Consider the following 23223-nt stretch of genomic DNA (forward strand, 5'->3'; position numbering starts at 1 on the left):
TTATCTCAAAGGAGAAAAGAAATCACAAGTCATTATACATTTTATTAAATGTAAAAATACTCTGGTGAACCCACCCTCGGGAGTCCCTTGTGTGACATTCTCCCCTTGACTGCAGGGGACCCCGAGACTGGCTTCGAACCAATCGAGTATGGCAGCTGTGATGAAATGACCTCATGACTACATTTCTGTGGAGGAGGATCTGTCTAAACTACCAGAGATTTGCCTGCTGGCTGGGCAAGAGCTGTCTGTGGAATGGACCACACAACAGAGAACTAGGGGCAACCCCCAGGAGCCAAGGGTGCCATCCTGCATCTGCCAGCAGCCAGCGAGCTGGCAGGAAGCTGGATACCCTCCCCGCAGCCTGAGACCCGAGGAAGTGCCCTCAGCTCAGCCAGGCCACACCCCTGACCCCTGGAAACTGGAAGTGACGGCTGTGTGTAGTTTGCAGCTGCCGAACGTATGGTAATTTATTATACAGCCCCACTACAAATACCACTGACGCCCCAAATCCAGCACAGTGACAGTCTTGTTAACTAACTTCCTGGCACACCTCTAGAATACGGTCCTATGTTGTATACACTTGCTGTATATGCTTGAACTGTCTTGTTATATGCTAGTGATCCTGAAATATCTCCTATAGAGCATTAACAACGCATGTAGTCTTCCTTCTAGCATAGTTGATCTAAATTTCTCTTTGATGATGGTTTACAACTTCACAACCACGTGGCATTGCTAGTAATGAAGGTTTGAGGACACTTGGCAAATTTCGGCAACCTCTATCCATCTTCCCTGTAAGAGGCTGCACAACCTGGAAGAATCTTCCAGACTGGTTTCTGACTCCATGTTTCGAGCCCGCCCCTCCTGCTTCCCACACTTTCCGTGCCTGGTGCCTTGGACACACTCGTGCCAGGACCCCTGGCCCTGCACCGCCCATTACGATGCCAGGTTGAGTGAGGTGGGCGGTAGGAATCATCCTGGCGGGCAGCAGACACTGGGACAGCTGGTGATAACCCAACCACATGCCCAGTGGTTCCAAACCACACAAATGTGCATCACTGGTCCTCTGCTAGGCGTATCCTTAACCTCACTTCCCTCAGCCATATCCCAAAATGTCACGGCCATCCAGCCCCATGCTACATAGGAGGGGGCTGGACGGGGGTCAAAGTCTAGTGAAAGGAGAGGATGATCTTAACTGACTGTGGTGACAGTATCTTGTCTCGCAAATTCTAGAAAGCACGTGTCATGCGAACACACGGCCGGCAAGAGGCCCCGCGGCTCAAACTCTGGTCTGGGGGCTCTGCCGCAGGACTGGTAATTGGCCGCCAAGCAGAGACACTTGCTGCCGCAGGAACCAAGCCTGTGCCGTCACACTGGACTTGCACCAGAGTCGTTACACTCAGTAAGTGATGGAAACGTGGAACTTTACCCTGACCAGTGGGACAACTAGAGCGCATGTGATGTCTGTCAGTTGAAAAAAGATGAATTTTCGCTGTCAGTATATCCCCCGGATCGACGGTCACAAAGCTAAGCGCCTGGCTCACTCTTCAGATACACCTGTGCAAAGGCGCCCCCATGCTCCTGTCATAATTCAATCCTGGGAATAATGGGAGCCGGGACCCCAAACACCCCGTGCCAGAGCTGAAATGGTCACCTACATCAGCAGCGCAGAGCTTACCCTGGGTAGAACCTGCTGGAAAGCCGTTCAGACGCCACTGTAATATAATTTACCCCTGACTCTGCGCGCAGGGAGCAGGCACACGAGGGATGGGGCAACAGCCGGCCCGACAGGGAGGCAGCATGTGCTGCGTGTCTTACCTCGTCGTACATGAACTGCAGAGTCAGGGCCGACTTGCCGACCCCTCCGCTGCCAACCATGATCACCTTGTGGAGGGCCAGCGAGCTCTGGCTCTTACTCTTGTTGGCCGCCATCCTGCTGGTTTTCTGCGAGACGCGGCTGGAGGACCCAGGGCCAGAGCTGCCAAGGAGAGAAACAGAGACTCAGATGCGGTTTGGTTTCCACCCGAAGGAAATCAGATGAAAACGCCACGCTCCGTAAAAGCCTAACCCAGATGCTCCAACAGAGAAGTCATTCATCCAGGCTCCAGGCAGAGAGAAAGCCCCAACCACCCCGGAGTCATGGACCAGGAGCAGAGTGAAGGCAAGACAAGAAGCGTGTGTGCGCATCTGATGCCCCATCACCGGACAGGCAGGGAGGATGGCCGCCATCAGACCCGTGGAGGGACCAGACGGTGACCCCGCATCGTCTGTGCCCCGGGAACTGCTCAGGGGCCCAGCCTTGTCCTCTGTATCCTCCCGCCCACGCCCACGCCCCCCACCACCAACACACACACACGCACACAGCCCGCCCCAGGGACCAGGAGGGGCTCTGAAAAGGGTGAGGAAACCTGCTGTTAATAATCAGTACCCCTTCACGATACAGGACAGTTACAAGGAGGAAAACTCGGGTTTTTACTCCACACTGATTTACACTGATGAACTAAAGTGAGTTAAACCTTTCTAAAACAACTGTCTATTAACTCAAAATCAGTTTAGCCTCATCAGAAGTGAGGTGAAGTATGTAGAACAGAGCAACCTTGGTGGTGTGGGAAGAAAAAGTATTCTGAACAAGTACAGTTAACACATACCTGAAACTTGGGATCTAGTTAAAAGCTTCTGCACAGCAAAGGAAAATCATAAACAAAACAAAAAACAACCTACAGAATAGGAGAAAATATTTGCAAATGATGCAATCAACAAGGAATTAATTTCCAAAATATAGAAACGGCTCACACAACTGAAAATCAAAAAACCACCCAACTGGACTTCCCTGGTCCAGTGGCTCAGAACCTGCCAAGGCAGGGGAGACAGTTCCATCCCTGTCTGGGAAGATCCCACACGTGGGACCACCAAGCCCATGTGCCACACCAGAGACCCAGGAGCCGCGAGCCCGTGCTCCACGGCCAGCGAGGACGCCACAAGGAGAAGCCTGCGCACGACAACTGGAGAACAGACCCTGCTCGCCACAGCCAGCCCGAGAGGAAGCCTGCGCCCAGCAGCGAAGACCCAGCGCAGCCAGAAATAAATAAATCTTAAAAAAAAATAACCCAACCAAAAAATGGGCAGAAGACCTAAACAGACATTTCTTCAAAGAAGACATACAGACAGCCAATGGACAAAGGAAAAAATGCTCAATATCACTAATTATTAAAGAAGTGCAAATCAAAACTACAATGAGATACCACCTCACACTGGTCAGAATGGCCATCATCAGAAAATCTACAAACAATAAAAGCTGGAGAGCGTGTGGTGAAAAGGCACAGCCACTATGGAAAACAGTATGAAGGCTCCTTTAAAAGCTAAAAACAGAGTTGCCATATGATCTACATAAACCAAGTGCCAATTTTTATTTTGAAAGATCTGTATGGAAAATCTCTTTCACATCTGCCAAGGCATAAGGAAAAAGGGTGTGGGCTTGGGCATGTCATGGGCCCAAGTCTGGTTCTCTCATTTGTGAGATGTGGACCCAGATGCTTGTTACTCATTTTCTCCAAGCCAGTTTTCTTATCTGCAAACACAAGTAAACCATCACCCACCCTACAGGATTTTTCTGAGTATTAAATGAGATAACACATGTGAAAGACCAAAGCACTGAGCCTAGCATGTAAGAGGAACTTAACAGCTGGCTTCCTTCTTATCTCATTGTAAGAGAGTTCTTTTTTCTAATTAGACATGATGGAAACCTGCTTCTGACAAAGTAATTTGAAAATACCCCCAGTAGAAAAATAAAATATGTCTAAACACACATACCATTGGGTAACATAAAACATCATGTTAAATTGGTGGTTCCCATCCTCGGTGGCAAAAGGGAATCCCTGGGGAGCTTTACAAACATCCCCAGAGATTCTGATTTTGGTCTGGGCTACCTGGGAACATCTAAACGCTTCCCAGGCAATGATAATAGATGCCAAGGTTGAGAACGTCTATTAAATGCACAGGGGAGCTCAGGAGAAAGTAAGAAATCCCCAAGCTGGGGAGAAAAAAGTCAGAGCAGTAAGAGCTGATATTTCCACAGTTCTGGATGGCTGCTGCTCTTGTCTGTATAGTCACAGCTATGCTTTTTCCAGTAGTCATGTATGGATGTGAGAGTTTGGAACATAAAGGAAGCTGAGCCCTGAAGAATTGATGCTTTTGGACTGTGGTGCTGGAGAAGATTCTTGAGAGCCCCCTGGACAGCAAGGGGGTCAAATCAGTCAACCCTAATGGAAATCAACCCTGAATATTCATTGGAAGGACTGATGCTGAAGTTCCAATACTTTGGCCACCTGATGGGAAGAGCTGATTCACTGGAAAAGACCCTGATGCTGGGAAAGATTGAAGGCAGGAGAAGGGGGCAAGAGAGGACGAGATGGTTGGATATCATCATCAACTCAATGGACCATGAATTTGCACAAACTCTGGGAGACAGTGAAGGACGGGGAAGCCTGGTGTGCTGCAGTCCATGGGGTCACAGAGAGTCAGACACAGCCTGGTGACTGAGCAACAACCACCACACAGGGCCTGGAGACCAGAGGCCCATGCCAGGTGGGGGTCAGAACTGAGAAGCCAAGACCCTGAAGGAATGGATGAAGTTCTCTCTGCCCTTCTAGGTTCTTCTGACTGGTCTGAGAGTTAACGTGATGTGAGACAGATTAACAGAGACAATCCAACAAAGTTTAGTAACACATAGACCTAGGAGACCCACACAGACTGAATCAATTGTTCAAACGGCCAAGGAGGATGTTGAGTGAGGGTGAGGAGAGTCAGCTCAAGCAGTTACCAGGGAAGCCCAGTAAACAAGCTAAGGTTGTCATGCAGGTTGAAATCCTGCCTGCTTCACTGATAAGAGATTCTAGAGATTCCATCATCCTCCTCTTCCTGGTACAGTGACGGAGACACCCTTACAAATGGAGCTGTACCTGATAAGTGTCAATGTTTCCTACAGAGGTTTAGCTCCTATGTGGTTTTTGGAATCTTTTCCATGTCTGTCGTTTCCTGAAAAACCACCATTAGTATGCCAAAGAGACATATCTGGGAACAGTAAATTCTCCCCTACAGCACCAAGAGGGGAGGATGACAAGGAAGCGTGTCTGCCTGAGCCCTGGCCGAGGAAAGTGTGCTGACACTCTATAACCACAGCGCTCCTCCAGTGCCAGAAAGTAAAAGAAAAAGTAACCCCAGGCTGGTCAGGGGGCTAAACACAACCCCTGAGGAGCAGGGACAGCATGCAGTGAAGACAGCTCAGGGTTCCTACAACCAAAGGCCAGACAGGAGGCCACAGCTCCATCCTACGAGACAGTTAAGAAACTAGCCACCCAGGAGAGCCGGCATCTGTGACAAGCAGGACTTCACAGACTCTATAAAGAGCGGTACTTGATCATTTCTCACAAAGACAAAACCAAAATGTGAGGAGGACTGCATCATCAAAAGGCCAAGAGTTGAACAGAATCATTCTGAATGCCTACAGGATTTTTTTTTAAAGTATTTACCACAGAAAGTAATAAAAATGTAGTGGGGGGAAAACAAACCCATCTTAGTTCACTGGCTGGGGCCCTGAAAATCAGACTAATGAGAGATAGATCCAGGAGGAAAAACCAGACAGGTGCATCTTGCACACACATAGCGGAGCTCAGCGGTGGTGACTCCGAGGGGACACTTAGAACTTGGGCTCCCAGAGCATCTGAGCCTAAAAACAAAGAGTACTGCAGGGAAGTGCTAAGACAAGGGCCAGGGGCCTTGCACCTCTAGAAGTGGGAAACTGGGGGAAGGTAAACACACGGGGGTCTAATGCATGGTGCCACCTCTGGGCGATTAAGCATCACCCTGCCCTTCCTGGTACAGAGGGGAAGGCAGAGAATTTTTCTTCATGTCTGTCACTTTTCATGCTCAAATAAGCATGTCAAAGTGGCATCTCTGGGGGAGGCATACCCTGACCCCCTTCAATGGTCAGTAGAAAGTTTAGAAAATACACAAAACTATCTTTAAAAAAGAAAAACATCCTGTCATCCAGAGATATTCGCTATTACTGGTATTATTTCCTGCTGGTATTTTAATCAATATATTCTTATACTTTAATCCATATATTCCTATATTTAAAATCTTTCTAAGATCATATATATGTAGGTTTTTCATTCAATTTTTCATGTATCATATCTACCTGTCTTCTTAAACAGAGAAGACTGAACATAATCATACGTTTCTGGATGGTGTAAGGATCATCATCTCTATGGAAACCAGCCGTGTGACCAACCTTGGGCCGTCCCAGGTGGGATCACATGTCTGCTTGCTCCCCTCAGGTTGGATCCTCAGTCCACTCCTCCTTTTCTTTTTTAAAAAAATAATATTTATTTGGTTGCTTCAGGTCTTCTTGTGGCATGTGGGAGTCTAGTTCCCCGGACCAGGGATCGACCCTGGGCCCCTGTGTCGGGAGCATGGGGTCGTGGCCACTGCACTGCCAGGGAAGTCCCAACTCCCCCTTTTCCAATTAAGTGCTTTTTAACAAGTGTTCTAAGCAATTAACTAGATAATTAAGCACATTTGAATTGTGACTAAAATAGGGTAACTGGGATGAGAAGCAGGCCTCCCCAGAGGCTCAGGAGGTGAAACTGCTTTTGACCGAATTTCTGAGCCACGACCGTCACCCATTACAGGGCTGAAGCCGGTGCCTGAGGCTGGAGACTCCAGAACACCAGCCTGCCACATGACTTCTCTGAAGGAAACTTGCTCCCATGAATTATTATAGTTGTATGAAAATAGGGAAATCCTTTTCCAGATTAGAGGCAGGGGTGTCAAACACATGTAGACATCCAATTCTGAGCTGTTATTTTCAAAACGCAAAGTCAATTTCTCTAGAAGAAACCATAATAAACAGAGGACTGGTTTGACAAATCCACAGATATTGCCAAAGTGTCTGTGCTCAGAGCTCAAGAGCTGAAATAACCATGGTGGCCATACAGTCTGTATGACCCGTGAGCGCCTGACGTGAAGCGGGAGAGGGCAGAAGGATCAGCCACGTGCCCGGCCCTGGACCTGACCTGGAGGTGGCCAATGCCAACCCTCCAGACTCCTGTCCCTGGAGTCATTCTGAATCTCCTTATTGTTATTTGTGCCGAAAGCACTGCAGAAGCACTCTTTGCACTCAAGAAACTCAGTCTAGTGATTAGTTACGGAAGCTGAGTGAATGATTCTAGTGTGGGCTGACAGATTCTATGGCAGAAGTACAGAGGAGGGACTTCCAAACCAGAGTAGAAGGTCAGGGGACATGACCCTCAGTTCTGCGGGAGAACTGAGCCCTGAAGAAGTGGCCACAGAGGCTACAGAAGTACAGAGGAGGGACTTCTAAAGCAGAGAAGAAGGTCAGGGGACGTGACCCTCAGTTCTGCAGGAGAACTGAGCCCTGAAAGAAGAGGCTACAAAGGAGGAGAAACACCAGGAAGAAAACACGGCAGTGAGGCTCAGAAAGGTCACAGTGATGATTCATGCTTACAACAGATAAGCTTCACCAATAATCGTGTTTTTAAAAAGTAACACAGCAATCCTTTCCCCCAACATTTTATGAAAAGTTCCAAGTTTTCAGAAAAGTAGAAAGAATTGCATGGGGAACCCATATTCTTACCACCTGGATTCTACAGTCAATGTGTTGCTACTTTTGCTTTATCGCAGACCCAGTCACCGGGCATCCCTCTCCCCATCCATCAATCCACTTGGCTTTCTCACGTGTTTCCATGGAAGCTGCAGACATCAGTACCTGCCATCCCTAACCAGCAGACGTCTGTTTTTTACAAAGCAATTATACCTCTCCCGGAATGCCCAATCTCTTTTCATGAACTGTTTGAGTTTGTCGCCAGTACCCAAAAGCCACAACACAGACTTTCCTTCAGGGCCCATGACACCAAGTCCTAGCAAGTTCCCACCTTAGCGTAGGAGACCTTTTACTGGGGACTTGAGAAACACACCAGCAGACACCCTTTACTGTGTCTCTACTCACCAACAGGGAAGCTCTAAAGTAGGCTTCATTTTTTGTCCAAAAACCATATAACTCTGTGCTAAGCTATGTATCTCTGCCCTTAGAAAACTCAGTCTAAGGGAAGATATATAAACAGAGCATGGAGACAGGACTGCCCACATGCAGTGATAAAGATGGGCCAAGGTCTGATGGAAAGTGTGATGAGCTCTGTAACATAGGGAAATGCTCGACATGAGTCTGAGTTCACTCAGTAGTGGGCGTGAGACAGGGATGCTTCCCACGTGGAACAGAGGGAACGTCCGAGCAATGGAGGCAGGGAGTGTCTTGGCGGGTCAGGATGTCACGTGACAATGAAGCACAGGTGTGAGGCAGGAAAGCGCCAGGTGCTGTGTCTCAAAAGGCAGAGTGCTCATCTACATGCGTGCCCACTATCGCTGCAGTCGTGTCCGACTCCTTGTGACCCCATGGGCTGTAGCCCACTCGGCTCCTCTGTCCTTGGGATTCTCCAGGCAAGAACACTGGAGTGGAGTTGCCATGCCCTCCTCCAGGGCACCTTCCCAACCCAGGGACTGAACCTGCAACCCTTTGGTCTCCTACACTGGCAGGCAGATTCTCTACCACCAGTGCCACCTGCGAAGCCCTGTTCGTCTACAAATGGACCTAAACCGCTATCTTTAGAAACACATCCTAGAGAGAGAGGGAGCCGCTGCAGGGTGGGTCCCCCAACCCAACCTCACTGTAAGGCTGAGGGTCAGTAAGAATGAACACGTCCCCTCCCACATAGAAAGTCAAGACGCCGCCATTCAGATGGCGTGGCAGGGAAGCAGAGAGCTGGGCGATGCTCCTCCTGTGTGATGTTCTGTAGGATACACTAGTGTCAGACTGGGCTCACTACCGCTTAGTGTTGATTCAAATTCAAGGACCCATATTTATCTGAGAAGTAAAATTCTGAAAGGAAATCATGATGTACAAACATAAACCGTGCAGATGTGTGTTGTGAGGCGGGGGTGGTCTCTACTGCACCCCAGTCCCCTGGGCTACCACGGCCCTGAGTCTTTCTTAGGCTGGAAGGAAACAAATTGGTAGGTCGAGTCCAGATGAAAAATGTAGTACCTTGTCTGTATCACAGGGTTCTCATAAAAATCAAATGAGAATTTGAAAATTCAGGAACAAATTTACTCCTCAGTCCTCATGAAATTCCAGTCTCCTGGGTCACACGGCACACAAATGTGCAGAGTGAGTGATCCAGCATCCACACGGGCCAGGAACTGCATTTAGCACTTTTCTCCAGATAGTAACCTGGATGTTACTCATAGACCATCATCATAATATTTCAGTCTCTCAGAACATTATTCATGTTTTTAACCCTTGAGATGATCAAAATGGGAGAGAATCCTAAACCTGGGGCACTTTAAACACCAAAATAATTATGGGCAGTAAGGAAAGCACACACTAAAAAATGAGGAATTGATGAATCCACACCTATAAAAAATATTAAACCAGGGAGACAGAAAGGTTCCCCCTTAGGGAAGAATGCCAACAGCAGGCAAATAAACATAGGGGTGGGGAAGTGAAAAAAACAAAAAATCAACATTTTGCAGCTATCAGAGTAAAGATTGATTCAGGCAAGAATCACTCAGTCAGTCAGTTCAGTCGCTCAGTCATGTCCGACTCTTTGTGACCCCATGAATCGCAGCACGCCAGGCCTCCCTGTCCATCACCAACTCCCAGAGTTTACTAAAACTCATGTCCATCGAGTCGGTGATGCCATCCAGCCATCTCATCCTCTGTCGTCCCCTTCTCCTCCTGCCCCCAATCCCTCCCAGCATCAGGGTCTTTTCCAGTGAGTCAACTCTTTGCATGAGGTGGCCAAACTATTGGAGTTTCAGCTTCACATCAGTCCTTCCAATGAATACCCAGGACTGATCTCCTTTAGGATGGACTGGTTGGATCTCCTTGCAGTCCCAGGGACTCTCAAGAGTCTTCTCCAACACCATAGTTCAAAAGCATCAATTCTTCGGCGCTCAGCTTTCTTCACAGTCCAACTCTCACATCCATACATGACCACTGGAAAAACCATAGCCTTGACGAGACAGACCTTTGTTGGCAAAATAATGTCTCTGCTCTTTAATATGCTATCTAGGTTGGTCATAACTTTCCTTCCAAGGAGTAAGCGTCTTTTAATTGCATGGCTGCAATCACCATCTGCAGTGATTTTGGAGCCCCCCAAAATAAAGTCTGACACACAAGAATCATTAGTAGATGCTAAATCTAAAGTGGAGACTGAGACGAGGAACAGGATATTTGCACGGCCTTAGAGTGTCTCCACAGGTTACTTGTGAATCAGACTCTGCACTTTAGTATGCAGCACTATTCTAAGTGTCAAGACAACTCCCAGCCGTTCGCACCACTTCCTGTTACAAACACCTGATCTAAGTTAGCTCAGGAAGGACCCTCCCCCCGAAACAGCATTCTCAGATATGAAGGAGCACAGGAAACAGATGGATTTGCAGGGACAGTAAATGCTGAAAATGAAAAAAGAAGAGTGCAGTGATGCTGTCTATGCAGGCAACATCATTTCCATTAACACTGAAAATCCTATTTCTCAGCATCTAACACCTATTATTACATCTAACACAAACTATTTATCATTGTGACAAAGTGACTGTACATGTGGGTGTGCGTGAGAACAGGAATTGACGGCGCTGAGTCCCTACATCACCGTCGTTTTAGTGATATGATGCAAACTTCGGGTAATCTGTAAGCAGTCTCACACACTCTCCCTGGACAGAAAGGTAGGTAGCATCTTGTCCACGTGTGTGCCTCCAGGGCCTACAGAGAATCAGCGACCTAGAGATGCCCAGAGAATGAATAAAGAATGAATGAACGGTGAGAGAAGAGCTCTAAAAAGTAAAAATGAGGACACATTTTAAACAATTTTCTGTAGTAAAAGTACATTTCTCATCTACCTGTCAAGGAAACATTGGCTCGAATGTTACATCGTGAACACTGACTCTAGAAGGTGAGCAAGTAAAGCAGCAGCCCCCCCCCCCCCGAGGGTTTTATTGTAGTTTAGCAATAAATGCTGTTACCTGCAGAAATCGTAATTTTTAAAGGCACACACGTGCACACGTACACACACACGCTCAGCAGCCAATCTGAAGAGACGAGTCAAAGGTGAATAATTATAGATCAGAAAGATGACAACTGCAACAGACTGAAACATATCTAGTTTGTTCACAATGATGATATACCAAAAAGCACCTTATTCATCACTTTGGAGGACTAGTAAACAAGTCATTATTTTTAAAACTGGTAAAGGAAAAGAGTTAAAAATGTATCTCGCTTCTCTCATACCAACTGTACCAAATAATAGATGAAGCGAAGGTTCCCGTAACAAAATATTCTGACTAATCAAGAACAATAAAATTGGGGATATCACCACTTTGCAGCTCCTCATGAGTTAAGAAATCAAGGTATCAGGGGGAATTCCCTGATGGTCCAGTGGTTAGGACCCTGTGCTTTCACTGACAAGAGTGCAGGTTTGATCCCTGAAAAGGGAATTAAAATCTCACAGGCTGTGTGATGCAGCCAAAAAAAGGAAAAGAAAAGAAGTTCAGTATCAGTGGCTGCTAACATTACAAAAAAGATACAACTTGACACTTTGAGAAAGACAGGTAACCATGAAAGATGCAGTCTTTCAAAAAAAAAAAAACAACAAAAACTTCTAAATCTAACTACTGAATTACTGGAAGTGCAGGACACAGATGAACATGCTGAATATACCACAGACACGCCATCGGCAACACAGAAGCTGTAGAAGCTCTATGCAATAAGCCACCCAGTTTTGTCAACAAAGTGCAAGAAAAAAAGATGAAGAGGGAACCTGTAAATTATGAGACCTAAGAGTCATATCAACTGATTAAAATATATGGACCTTATTTGGATCCCAAGTTGAACACACACACACACACACAATAAGAAGACTAGAGAATTCTGAACATTTGGCTGGACTGGATAATACTAAGGAATTATTATTTTTTAAAAAAATTTCAAGTGACTACATTTAACTTCATTACAAATGAAGCTAAATGGAATATGGAATTTGTTTCAAAGTTATCAAGGGGAAGAGAGTGAGTAGGGATGTGGAGGAAATAAGATTAGCCATAAATTGGTCAGAAACTGTTGACGCTGATTGATAAACACAGGTAGTTCATTATATTAGTCTTTGCCCTTTTGTTTATATTTGAAATTTCCACACTAAACAGCTTTTTAAAATAATGAGGACAAAAATATAGGTACCTGGGTCCCACTCCCCTAGAGATTCCAAATTAGGCACATGGAAACTTAGGTTCTCTGTGTCCACGTGATTCCAGTTCACACGTAGATTGAAAACCTTCCCATTAGACTGACTTCTTTGAGAACAGTCTGTATGTTGTTTACTGCAATATCACCCATTACCTATCACAGAAAGCATATTTAAATACCAAGTGAATGAACTAAGATTGGAGCCAATTTGTCACCTTAAATTCTACAACTAGAATACTCATCTGGGTGGAACTGACCTGGAATTCCTACTTTCTAATACTGTTAGCTGACAATCTCACAGTTAACAGTATGCTACCACTTTTGTTTTTTCAAGGGCCATGGTTCATTGCTATCTTAAGAAAATAGATTCACTTTTCACAAACTGATTCAAAATTATTTTCCTGATTTTTCTAGTATCCTGATGGAGATGAGAAATACCATCACTCAGCTTTTTGATGTCATCCCTAGAGATGATCTTCTTTATTTTTCATTCAGCCCATCAAATGAATTCTTTTTCTCTTCATATTCACCACCTAACCAGAGAATCTTACTCACCATAGACTTTTCTATTGAACTTCTGTTCTTCAAATTCAAGTACTAATAATCATCTCCATATATTCACTCTGCAGTTTTTACGTAAAGCCTACGGAAATAGAGGATCCCTGAGTAAATAACAAAGAAAGTTTTTAAAAGACTGTCTTGGGAAAGTATAGAAGTTTACCAAGGATAGGGCAAAATCATGAAGGTTTAGAACAAATGCTCACTTCCAAATAATGAAATAAATTTAAGGAAACAAAGTGATTCTGATTTGGAAAATCATTCTTGAATTTTCACAATTAGAATAAAGAAGAAGAGACTTCCCTGGTGGTCCAGTGGTTGAGAATCCGCCTTCTAATGCAGGGTACATGGGTTCAGTCCCTGGTTGGGGAACTTAAGATCTCACAGGCTGCGGGACAACTGAGCCCACACCCTGCAAGGAGACAGCCCACACGCCGTAAAAGAGAAGCCCCTGGAGACCCAGCAGGGCCAAAAAGAGAAAGGACAGATAGAAACTCTACAAACCAGGAAACATGTCTTAATACTTTATCAAATTCTGTCAATACCTAAATTTTAATTTTTACTAAATCAGGTTTGGAACATTTTAGGATTTACAGCAACATTTTGGAATCCTACCTTAAATCATCCATAAAAACAATTGGATAAGCCAAGTTACATCATAGATTCCAATTCATGTTTCAATTTTTGATGGATACACTCTCAGAACTAAATTATTACTTTAGTTTCTTAATGATGGTCTGCTTATCAATCTTTATATTGAGGGGGAAAAAAGTACAAATTGCTTCATCTTCTCTCAACGAAACCTAGAAATTCAATTCAAAGCAGTATTTTAAAGATGTGCTTATGCACCCAAATCTTGCATATGACGTGTGTGGTAGGAGAACATGTCTACGGCAAGACTGCACGTCTCCAGATGCAGTGCTGTCAAACCACACACTTAATCACACACATTAATCATATGTGTGCTTTCACATGCTATTTTGTTTCTTGCCATAAACCACTAAACTTCTCCAAAGCTCTCCCAACTCTCCTTCGAAATAAAAAAGCAGAGGACTGCTTACAATAATAACACATTAAGAATAACAGGCCCAAAAAAAAAAAAAAAAAAAAAAAGAATAACAGGCCCTTTGCATAATCTCCAAAATATTCAAACAGCTCATACAACTCAACAACAACGAACCACCCAATCAAAAAATGTGCAAAAGATCTTAACAGACATTTCTGCAAAGAAGACATACAGAAGGTACATGAAAAGATGCTCAGTGTCACTAATTATCAGAAAAATGCAAATCAAAACTACATGAGATACCACCTTACACAGGTCAAAACAACCGTCATCAAAAACTCTACGAACATAAATGCCAGAGAGGGTGTGCAAAATGTACTGGTGGTGGGGATGCACACAGATGCAGCTAGTGCGGAGGCCCCTTAAAAGTCTACAGACAGAACTACCATGTGATCCAGCAAGCCCAGGCCTGGGCGTATATCCCAGCAAAACTTTGATTTGAAACAATCCATGCACCCCCTATGTTCACAGCAGCACTGTTCATGATAGCCAAGACATGGAAGCAACCTAAACGTCCTTTAGCACATGAGTGGACAAAGAAGATGGTACATACATACAATGGAATACTACTCAGCCAATAAAAAAAAAATGCCATCTGCAGCAACATGGATGCAAGTAGAGATTATCATACTAAATGAAAAAGACAGATACCATATAATATCACTTATATGTGGAATCTAAAATATGGCATAAATGAACCTAACTATAAAAGAGAAACAGACTCACAGGTTGCTATGGTGGGGAGAGGGAGAAAGCTGGACTAGAAGTTTGGGGTTAGCAGATGCAAACTATTACATAGGAAATGGATAAACAATAAAGTCCTACTATATAGCACAAAGAACTATATCCCTCCTGAGATAAATACTAATGGAAAAGAATAAAGGGAATGTGTGTGTATATATATACACATATGTGTACATGTGTGTATATATATATATACATGACAAAAGTACATGTGATAAAATGAATTTTAAAAGATTTCACTACATAACACAACATACACAATTAAAGTACTGTCTGCCTACATCCTTTTCTAGAGACAGTTCCCCTCCACCATCCTCATGGCTATTCCAGGAGGACAGGGCTGAGGGGGATGAGGTCTCCATGTTAGTATCTGGCCCCAGCCCAGGGGAGAAGCCGATTCCAAGGAGGGCGCCTGACCCAAGTCTGGGTGGAGGCTGAGAAGGCTGCGTCCATGGTGGCTGCAGCTGGCAGAGGAGCCCTGGGGCAGAGGTGGGAGAGAAGCAGGACCCACTGGGGCCCTTCAAACCCTGCACCGCTCCTTCCAAAAGGAGGGCAGTCTCCCAGCTGGGGTTTGGGAACGTCAGTCATCCGATTTTTTATGAGGCACCAGAAATCTGGGTTTTTATATGCAATGTCCCTTTTTTCAACGTTAGTAACTCAAATCTATTTTTAAAAGCACTGTGAGCAAACAAAGCATGTCTGCAGGCCACTCAGTTTCACAAACTGACAGCTGTCCTTTTGGCCAAGTAGTAGAAGCTGATCTACAGCAAGAAAGAGGGACAGAGCCGCACATGGCGAGAAACAGTGGCCAGTCCCAGCGACAGCCGGGGTGGCGGCTCCAGCCAGGCCTGAGCCCTGCACAGCCTCTGCTCCTTCCTGTGGCTTCATGTTCTCTCTGAGCACCCTCCCAGTATACCCTCCTTTGGGAAAGCGGGGGAGGCGTAAGCTAGGAGTTTGGGGTTAACATATAAACTCTACTATCTATAAAACAGGTAACGAACAAGGACCTACTGTTCCAGCACAAGGGAACTCTACTCAATATCCTGCAATCATCTATAATGGAAAAGAATCTTCAAAAGAACACACACACACCCCCAAATCACTCGGTTGTACACCTGAAACTAACATGACAAGGTAAATCAATTATATTTCAATTAAAAGAAAAAAAAGCCCTCTGTGGTGTGACGCTGCCTACCTGGCATTTCTGTCCCTTCTTGCCCAAGGCTCCAGGGGACAGCACACAGAGCTTGGAAGTGTACAAACAACTCAAGTCCAGAACAGATCCAGGCAGGGTCAGGGGAAAATACACAAGAACACTTCCTTCCGAAGGAATAAAGCATGAACTCCAACATCAACTCTGCTGAAGGAGCTTCCAGGGAATCCCAACACTCTGCCCCTGTATGTCAGGACTCTTGTCCATGATGACAGATGCCCCCAGGTGAAAGCAGCTTAAGCAAAAAGTCCTGGATTGGCTCACACAGCTGATGTTCGGGAACAGAGCTCGCTCCAGGGACCCAGACAGCAACTCTGGGATCCAAACTCTCTCTGCTGCTGGTCCCCCCAACCATCGCAGCAGCCCCCACCCCCAGATCCCTCGCCGTCAATGCTCAGACCCGAGGCCTCCTCCTGTGGCTTTCCAGACACCTCATGTGCTCAGAGAGGCCTCCCGGACCTCACAGCCCCCACTTCTGCTCTTTACATCTTTCGCCGCCCTGACCGCAGCCTGCAGTTCCTTTTTTTTTTTTTTTTCCTACTTCCTTGTTTTTTACTGTTTATCCCACTACAGGTGAAGCTCCATGAGGCTGGCCCCAGGGCTGTGTTTACCCCTCACATCCCGCCACTGTAGGGATATTTCCCTTTATCATCAAAGAAAGCATGCTGCAACCTAAATAACATGAATTTTACCCAAACTACGGTCATCATGGGAGAAGGAAATGGCAACCCACCCCAGTATTCTTGCCTGGAGAATCCCCATGGACAGAGGAGCCTGGTGGGTTACAGTCCATGGCACTGAAAAGCGTCGAACATGACTGAGCGACTCATGCTGCATAATTATGGTCAGCATGAAATCTAGCACATGGCATATATATGACATTTGGGGATTCATCCATATCTTATTTCTGGTACTTATAGTCAAAAGTCTAAAAACTGTAAGCCACTACTTCCTTATTTTAAAAACAAAGGTTGACAAATGAATAATACTAATATATTGTCTCAGGTTTGAGAAGCTGCCACTAAAAATTTTTAATCTCTTAAGGTTGTTATTTCAGTCTCTTTGAGCTTATTCTGAGACTGCTGTTATTACTGATGAGATACCCACAAAACAGATTACCAGCCCCAGGTAAAGTAAGTTCATTCATTTGACAAGTCTACACGTAAACAAAAAACTGTAGCCTCAGTGGTTGGGTGTTTCAATCCAGTATGCAAACTCCATACAATTATACCAGAGATACTCTAAAAATTAGAGCACCTAGTTTCTATAGGAATCTCATCATTTCACCCACTGCTTTCAATGAGGATTTACGGTCACTTGATTGCTATCTGACTGGCAGTGACCTTTCTGACTGGCCATCTCCTGTACGACTTTGCCCTTAGAAGGGAGCCGGGGCCCCTGCAGGGGACAACTGAACCTGGATGGTCAGGTGACGGGAACAGCAGGACAGGGGCTCTGAGCTCCGGGGACCGCTGGTCACCCAGCCAAGGGTCTCTACAACCACAGGTTCATGAGGGCCACTGCTCAGCCTCCGCCAAGTCTTTCCAGCGAATGAAGATGCTCAGACTGGACCTCTCTGGTTGCTAAGTTTGTACTGTCTTGTTGCTTTTCATGATACAGGGATTCCAGGAGTGATGATCCCGGCAGGAAACTGAAGTCTGAGTCTTTCTGCAGTCTCAGCCTTTCCCACATGGACTGATTCAGAGAAGGAAATTCTGTGTCCCCTCCCTGTGTGTGGATGCTACAGCCATCAGCACCGGGGAACAGAATATTTTTATCTTCTCATACAGATAGACTCAGTTTCCATGTCTATGAAAATAAGGAAGTTGAATTAAATGATCTAAGTTCCTTTCCAATTTTTTGCAGGTTTTTTTTTTTTTTTTCTTTTTCCTGGAATTAGGTCTGCAAAACAAATTAGTGCTCCCCTCCACTTAAGGAAACTTCTTTTAGGTGTTTCTGTTGCCTAAAGCGTATGTCTAATCTGTTCTCCTGCCTAAGGCAGTTGGGGGCTGGGGGGTGGCAAACAAACAAAACTAAATAAAAACAAACTGAATTGACTGAAACAAAACCACCAGAACCTCTGAGTTGCTCCTTGTAAGCTTCTGGTCTGTACCTCTGGACACAGGTTACTCCTTCCTCTTGATGAAAGGTCCACATGAATATCTCCTCCACCACCTCCCTGGAACCCAGGCCCCAGCACAGCTGACCCTCCCAGTCCGAGTGGGCTCCCAGGCCCACCACCACCACCCACAGCTGCACTGAGATGAGCAGTTTTCCTCCTGGGTGAGCTGCTGTGTGCCTGACACTTAGGAGACGCTCAGTCCTTGGTGGATTGAAAAAAGGCAAGTTCTCCATCTGGGTTGAGAGTCCTCAAAAGGACAAGTGGTAACTAGTAAGATCTGAAAAGTTAATTCCCTTAAAGGGCGACGTTCGTGACCTACAAGCAAAGCAAGGAACAAGGGGAGGTAATTTTCAAGCTCTGGTTTTTTTTAAAGAATGTGTAATTATTTCTGAAATAAAGACCTCTCCTACGAGACCCTCACTCCCAGTAGAATCTGGGCCTTGATGAAGGCCACCTATTTAGACAGACGTAAATTCCTTTTACCTGCAAAGGAGTCACGAAAGCTACTTCACTCTCTGATGGCTGAATGCCAAGTCTGGAACTAGCATACATGGCCCTATCCTGAATGATGTGTGCTACCACCGTTTCCATTTCTGCATCATCTGCTGCCACATCACATGCACACAAGCAGAGCTGGGTGACCTGGAAGGTCACTGAACTGCAGGGCTGGGAACAGCTGCCCACTGTCCTGCCTCGGGGTCCCCACTCTGAGCCCGACACTATGTGGCTCCATTAGCGGACTGGGGTGGGCAAGAGAGACCTGCAAACGTGGTGTGAAATCCTGGGACTGACGGATCAGAAAGTTCAACGTGCAGCAGAAATGCACAGGCAACCAGAGTACAAGTTCTGAAGCAAACACCTGGGAGGAAATACACAGCCCCTGGGACAGTCAGGGTCACCGAAATGAACAGGAGACTAGTGGGGGCTAGACTGGGGGCCAGGGAGGAGGGGGTGAGCGTTTAATGGACACAAGTCAAGGCTATGGTTTTTCCGTGGTCATGTATGGATGTGAGAGTTGGACTATAAAGAAAGCTGAGCACCAAAGAATTGATGCTTTTGAACTGTGGTGTTGGAAAAGACTCTTGAGAGTCTGCAAGGAGATCCAACCAGTTCATCCTGAAGGAGATCAGTCCTGGGTGTTCATTGGAAGGACTTATGTTGAAGCTGAAACTCCAATACTTCGGCCACCTCATGCGAAGAGCTGACTCATTGGAAAAGACCCTGATGCTGGGAAAGATTGAGGGCAGGAGGAGAAGGGGACGGCAGAGGATGAGATGGTTGGATGGCATCACCGATTCAATGGACATGAGTTTGAGTAAACTCCAGGAGTTGGTGATGGACAGGGCCTGGCATGCTGCGATTCATGGGGTCGCAAAGAGTCGGACACGACTGAGCAACTGAACTGAAGTTTCAGAAAGGGATGACAGAAATGTTTAGGAGACAGAATACTATTGATGACTTACAATATGAATGTACTTCATGCCACTGAACTATACACATAAAAATTGTTAAAATGGTAACTTTTATGTATATTTTACCACAATTGTCTTTTTGTTGTTTGTTGTTGTAGCTATATACCAACTGCAGTGTGGATCAGGAGGAAAAAACTGCTCAGCTTGAGGTCTGAAGCCTGCCCCAAGCCAGTTAATGACCCTGGTTAAGTTGCCTTTTTCAGCCTTAGTCTAATGCATAAAATACACAGGAGATCTGTATCCTCAGGGTCATTGTGAAAAAAACGAGAAAACACCTATCGTGATACCTGGCTCTCAGTAAGCACTTTGCTTTCTAAATACCCCTCTGATATTCTAGAATAGTCTTGAGAGAGAAATTGGCCAAGGAGCCAAAGTTACCCACGGCCAGGCATCGCCATCATCAGTGTCGTCTCCTCTGACCGTCCGGCCCCAGCCTCTACCTACTAGCTCACCAGCTCACGTGCCCGCCTGCTGCCACCTCTGCCTCTGAACTCGGGCGCGCTGGACTCCTGCACCTTCCCGGGTGCCCCACCCCGCCGTGGGCCCGTTCTCCTCTTTCCCCGGGTTGAGGCCCCAAGTCCCCCTGCAAACACGGTCTCCTCCCTCCCAGGCTCACGACGCTTTCCAGCCCCCGCGCCTGGTGTGCAAATGCTGCTGAAGCGGGAAAGCAAGTCACGGGGCCAGCCTTGGGACGCGTCACCACACACCAGGGGCGAGCGTGCACGCCACACGCCCAGAAATCTCCCTGTGAGGCTCCCCAGGCCCTCCCCACGCCAGCGCTCCACCAGCGACCTGGCCTTATTTCCCCAGGCAGAGGCCATGGAACACATCTGCCTCACGGCTGCCTCCAAATCTATAAGCACCAGCGCCTGTGCCCACTCCCCCCTCACCTCCTGCTCGCAGCAGAGGCCAGCCTTGCACGCAGATTTCGGACACTGTGCTGCCCCCACCCCACGCCCAAGAACGTCCTTCTGCCGTCACTCTGCCGTCATTCATCCTTTCTTCCGCATCGTTAATCAGCCTTTACTCCCTACGGGGTCCCCTCCAACAGCACACAGACACACTCTGTTTAACCTGCATCCGAAACACACCCGTGGTTCCCACCTGTCCCTCCAGGCAGTGACACAAGCTCTCCGTAGGCCTGGTATCTGGACCGCTGCCTCTCAGGCAAACTGCCAGGGAGTCTTGTTCAAAGGCACATCGGAGGCAGCAGGTCTGGGGTGGAGCCCAGGCTTCTGCACTGCTGGCCCCCCCAGATGCTGCTCCCACCACAGACCCCGCTCTGAACAACAGAGCCCAGTGCTTCTTCCCTCACACCTTCGTGTACGAAATCCCTCCTAATCCGCCCCGGCACAGCTTCAAGGAGACCCGTCCCATCAAGGTCACCAATAAACTCCATGTTGCAAACTCCAATCAAAGCATTCCTTCCTCCTCTCCAATACTCTCCAGTTCTTTTCAATTGAGCTGTAGCAAGTGGAATAAAACTGTGCCCAGAAGGGGAAGGCCCCTGGTGGACCACCCACAGACCCCTCTCCATCCCCTCGGGCCTCTGCACCCTGCACCTCTCACAGCAGCTGCTGCTCCTGTGACAGCAGTGTCGCTGGCAGAGGTTCCTCCAGGTGTTCCTTCCCTACCTGGCTTCCTAGTGTCAGCTGCCCCCAGAGCTCAGGCTCCCCCTCACCTCTCTAGACTCTCCCCTCAGGGATCCCATGTGTCTCAGCAGCTTCAACAGCAGCCCCAACTCTCAGAACCCGGGCCAGAGTGCTCTCCTGACCTCCAGACTCACTCACTCCCCTCTGCCTTGTACTGCCTCTCCCAAGAATCTCAAACTTAACATTCCCGAAGTACAACTCTTGATTCCGTGCCATGTTAAAACCTACTCCTCCTCCATGGTTCCCCATATCCAATCATACCCAGGTCTCATCACTAAAGCCAATACATGAGTCACCTTTGATTCCCCTTGCTCCTTACCCAACTCAATTCACGACCAGCTCTACTGACCTCACCTCCAAAGCCACCTGCTTCCTCCACCTCCTCTGCCACAGTCCCGCCCGCCCACCAACCACTGGCCAGTCACAACCTCCCAGCTGGCCTCTTATCACCACTTCAGCCCTCTGCAACATCTTCTCCACACAGTCCCTGCTGTAAACAAAAGCACCACAGGTGAACGTGTGTCTAGGCCGTTCAATGGCTCAGTGTGAATGAAATCCAAACTCTCCACCCACCGGGCCCCCAAGACCCGGAGGCACCTTCCGGCAGGTGTGCCTCCTTCCAGTTCTCGGGGCCTGCCAAGTGAGGCCCTGCGGGGTCCCTCCCATGCACTCTCCCCTTCTCATCCTGCTGTGAGGAGGACGGGAAGCAAGAAGGAACACAGTCCTGTCAGGAAACTGAAGGAAGACCCTCGGGGCTGCCTGCAGAAGAGACGAGGCGGAGCCTGGCAGGAGATGAAGCTGGAGAGTAAAGTCCCAGGAGCTCAGCAGTTTAGAGATATTAGACCTTCTGCCGAGAACGCAGAAAAGCCTTCCGAGTGTTACAAGCAAATGGGTGGCACAGTTAGCCTTGCCTGCTGAGGGTAGAAAAGCAGAGGGGCCCAGAGCTGATGAGGAGGGGCAGGGTGGAGCCAGCAGGCCTGGCCGGAGGGAATGGGAGTGGTCACGGGAAAGGTGACCAGGCTTTAGAACTACTTTGGAGGTTATGATATTGTGAGTTATAAAGGATACATATTCGGTCAGTCACATGACCTAATTAAAGTGCTCATGTGTGAAAGTGTTAGTCACTCAGTGGTATCCAACTCTTTGCGACCCCATGGTTTGTAGCTCACTAGGCACAGAATTTTTCTAGGGAAGAATACTGGAGTGGGTTGCCATTCCCTTCTCCAGGGGATCTCCCGGACCCAGGGCTGAACCTGGGTCTCCTGCCTTGCAGGCAGATTCTTTATCAACGGGCCACCAGGGAAACCCATGCTCACGTGTAGTTGGTCTGTGTCCACAGTTCCTGGCTCACAGCTCCAACTCTTGGAATTTCCTGAGTGATGAGAGCAGGGGGGAGCATCTGTCGCTATGTCTGGTCCTGTCCTCAGTTCCAAAAACCAACTCAGAGGTATAAAAGTGAAATGGTCGCCTCGTTGCTCACAAGTCCCTTTTGACCACAGCTAGGGCACGCCTACAAGCTGATCTTGGGGCCCCTCCTCAGGACACCAGGGGAACTGACCTTGCAAAGATGGTTGGAACCTTCAGCCCCGCCCCCTGATTTCAGGGGGGGGCGCTGGAGCAGGGGTTGGAGGCTGAATCCACCACCAGCAGCTGATGATGTGATGAGCCATGCTTATGGAACGAGACCTCCATAAAAATCCAATAGGTGAGGTCAGGAGAGTTTCCAGGTGGCGGAGCAAATGACCGTGGGAGCCTCCACATTCCACGAGGACCCTGTCCTGTGAGCCTCTTCCCTTGGCTGCTGAGTCATACTTGCTAACATCCTCTGTGATAAAGTGGTAATTCAGTGATTAAACGGGTTTGCTGGGTTCTGTGGGCCACTTCAGCAAATTAACCGAACCCAAGCAGAGGGCTTTGAGACCCTGTAGTCGTTAGCCAATGGGTCAGGAGTACAGATGATGACTGGGCTTGTGACTGGCATGTGAAATCCAGTCAGGGTGCTGTGGGTACCTCCAAGTTGTAGGCGGTTGGGCAGATACACAGCCTGGACCTGTGACTAGTGTCTGAAATGGGGCCAGTCCTGTGG

At 47.3% G+C, this 23223-nt stretch overlaps 1 protein-coding gene across 7 annotated transcripts in view; it reads right to left on the reverse strand.

Moving 5' to 3' along the window:
- The window catches only part of RALB (RAS like proto-oncogene B), a 68933-nt gene that overhangs the window by 14128 nt on the left and 31582 nt on the right, over positions 1 to 23223 (reverse strand). For all 7 annotated transcript variants that reach the window (XM_065931377.1, XM_065931375.1, XM_065931376.1 and 4 more), the window contains one exon: positions 1816 to 1975. In XM_065931377.1, the coding sequence (XP_065787449.1) occupies positions 1816 to 1929 (114 nt within the window). In that variant the 5' untranslated portion in view covers positions 1930 to 1975. The remainder of the gene's footprint in view (positions 1 to 1815; positions 1976 to 23223) is intronic.

The sequence above is a fragment of the Muntiacus reevesi genome, chromosome 3, assembly GCF_963930625.1.
Source record: "Muntiacus reevesi chromosome 3, mMunRee1.1, whole genome shotgun sequence".
Lineage (NCBI taxonomy): Eukaryota > Metazoa > Chordata > Mammalia > Artiodactyla > Cervidae > Muntiacus > Muntiacus reevesi.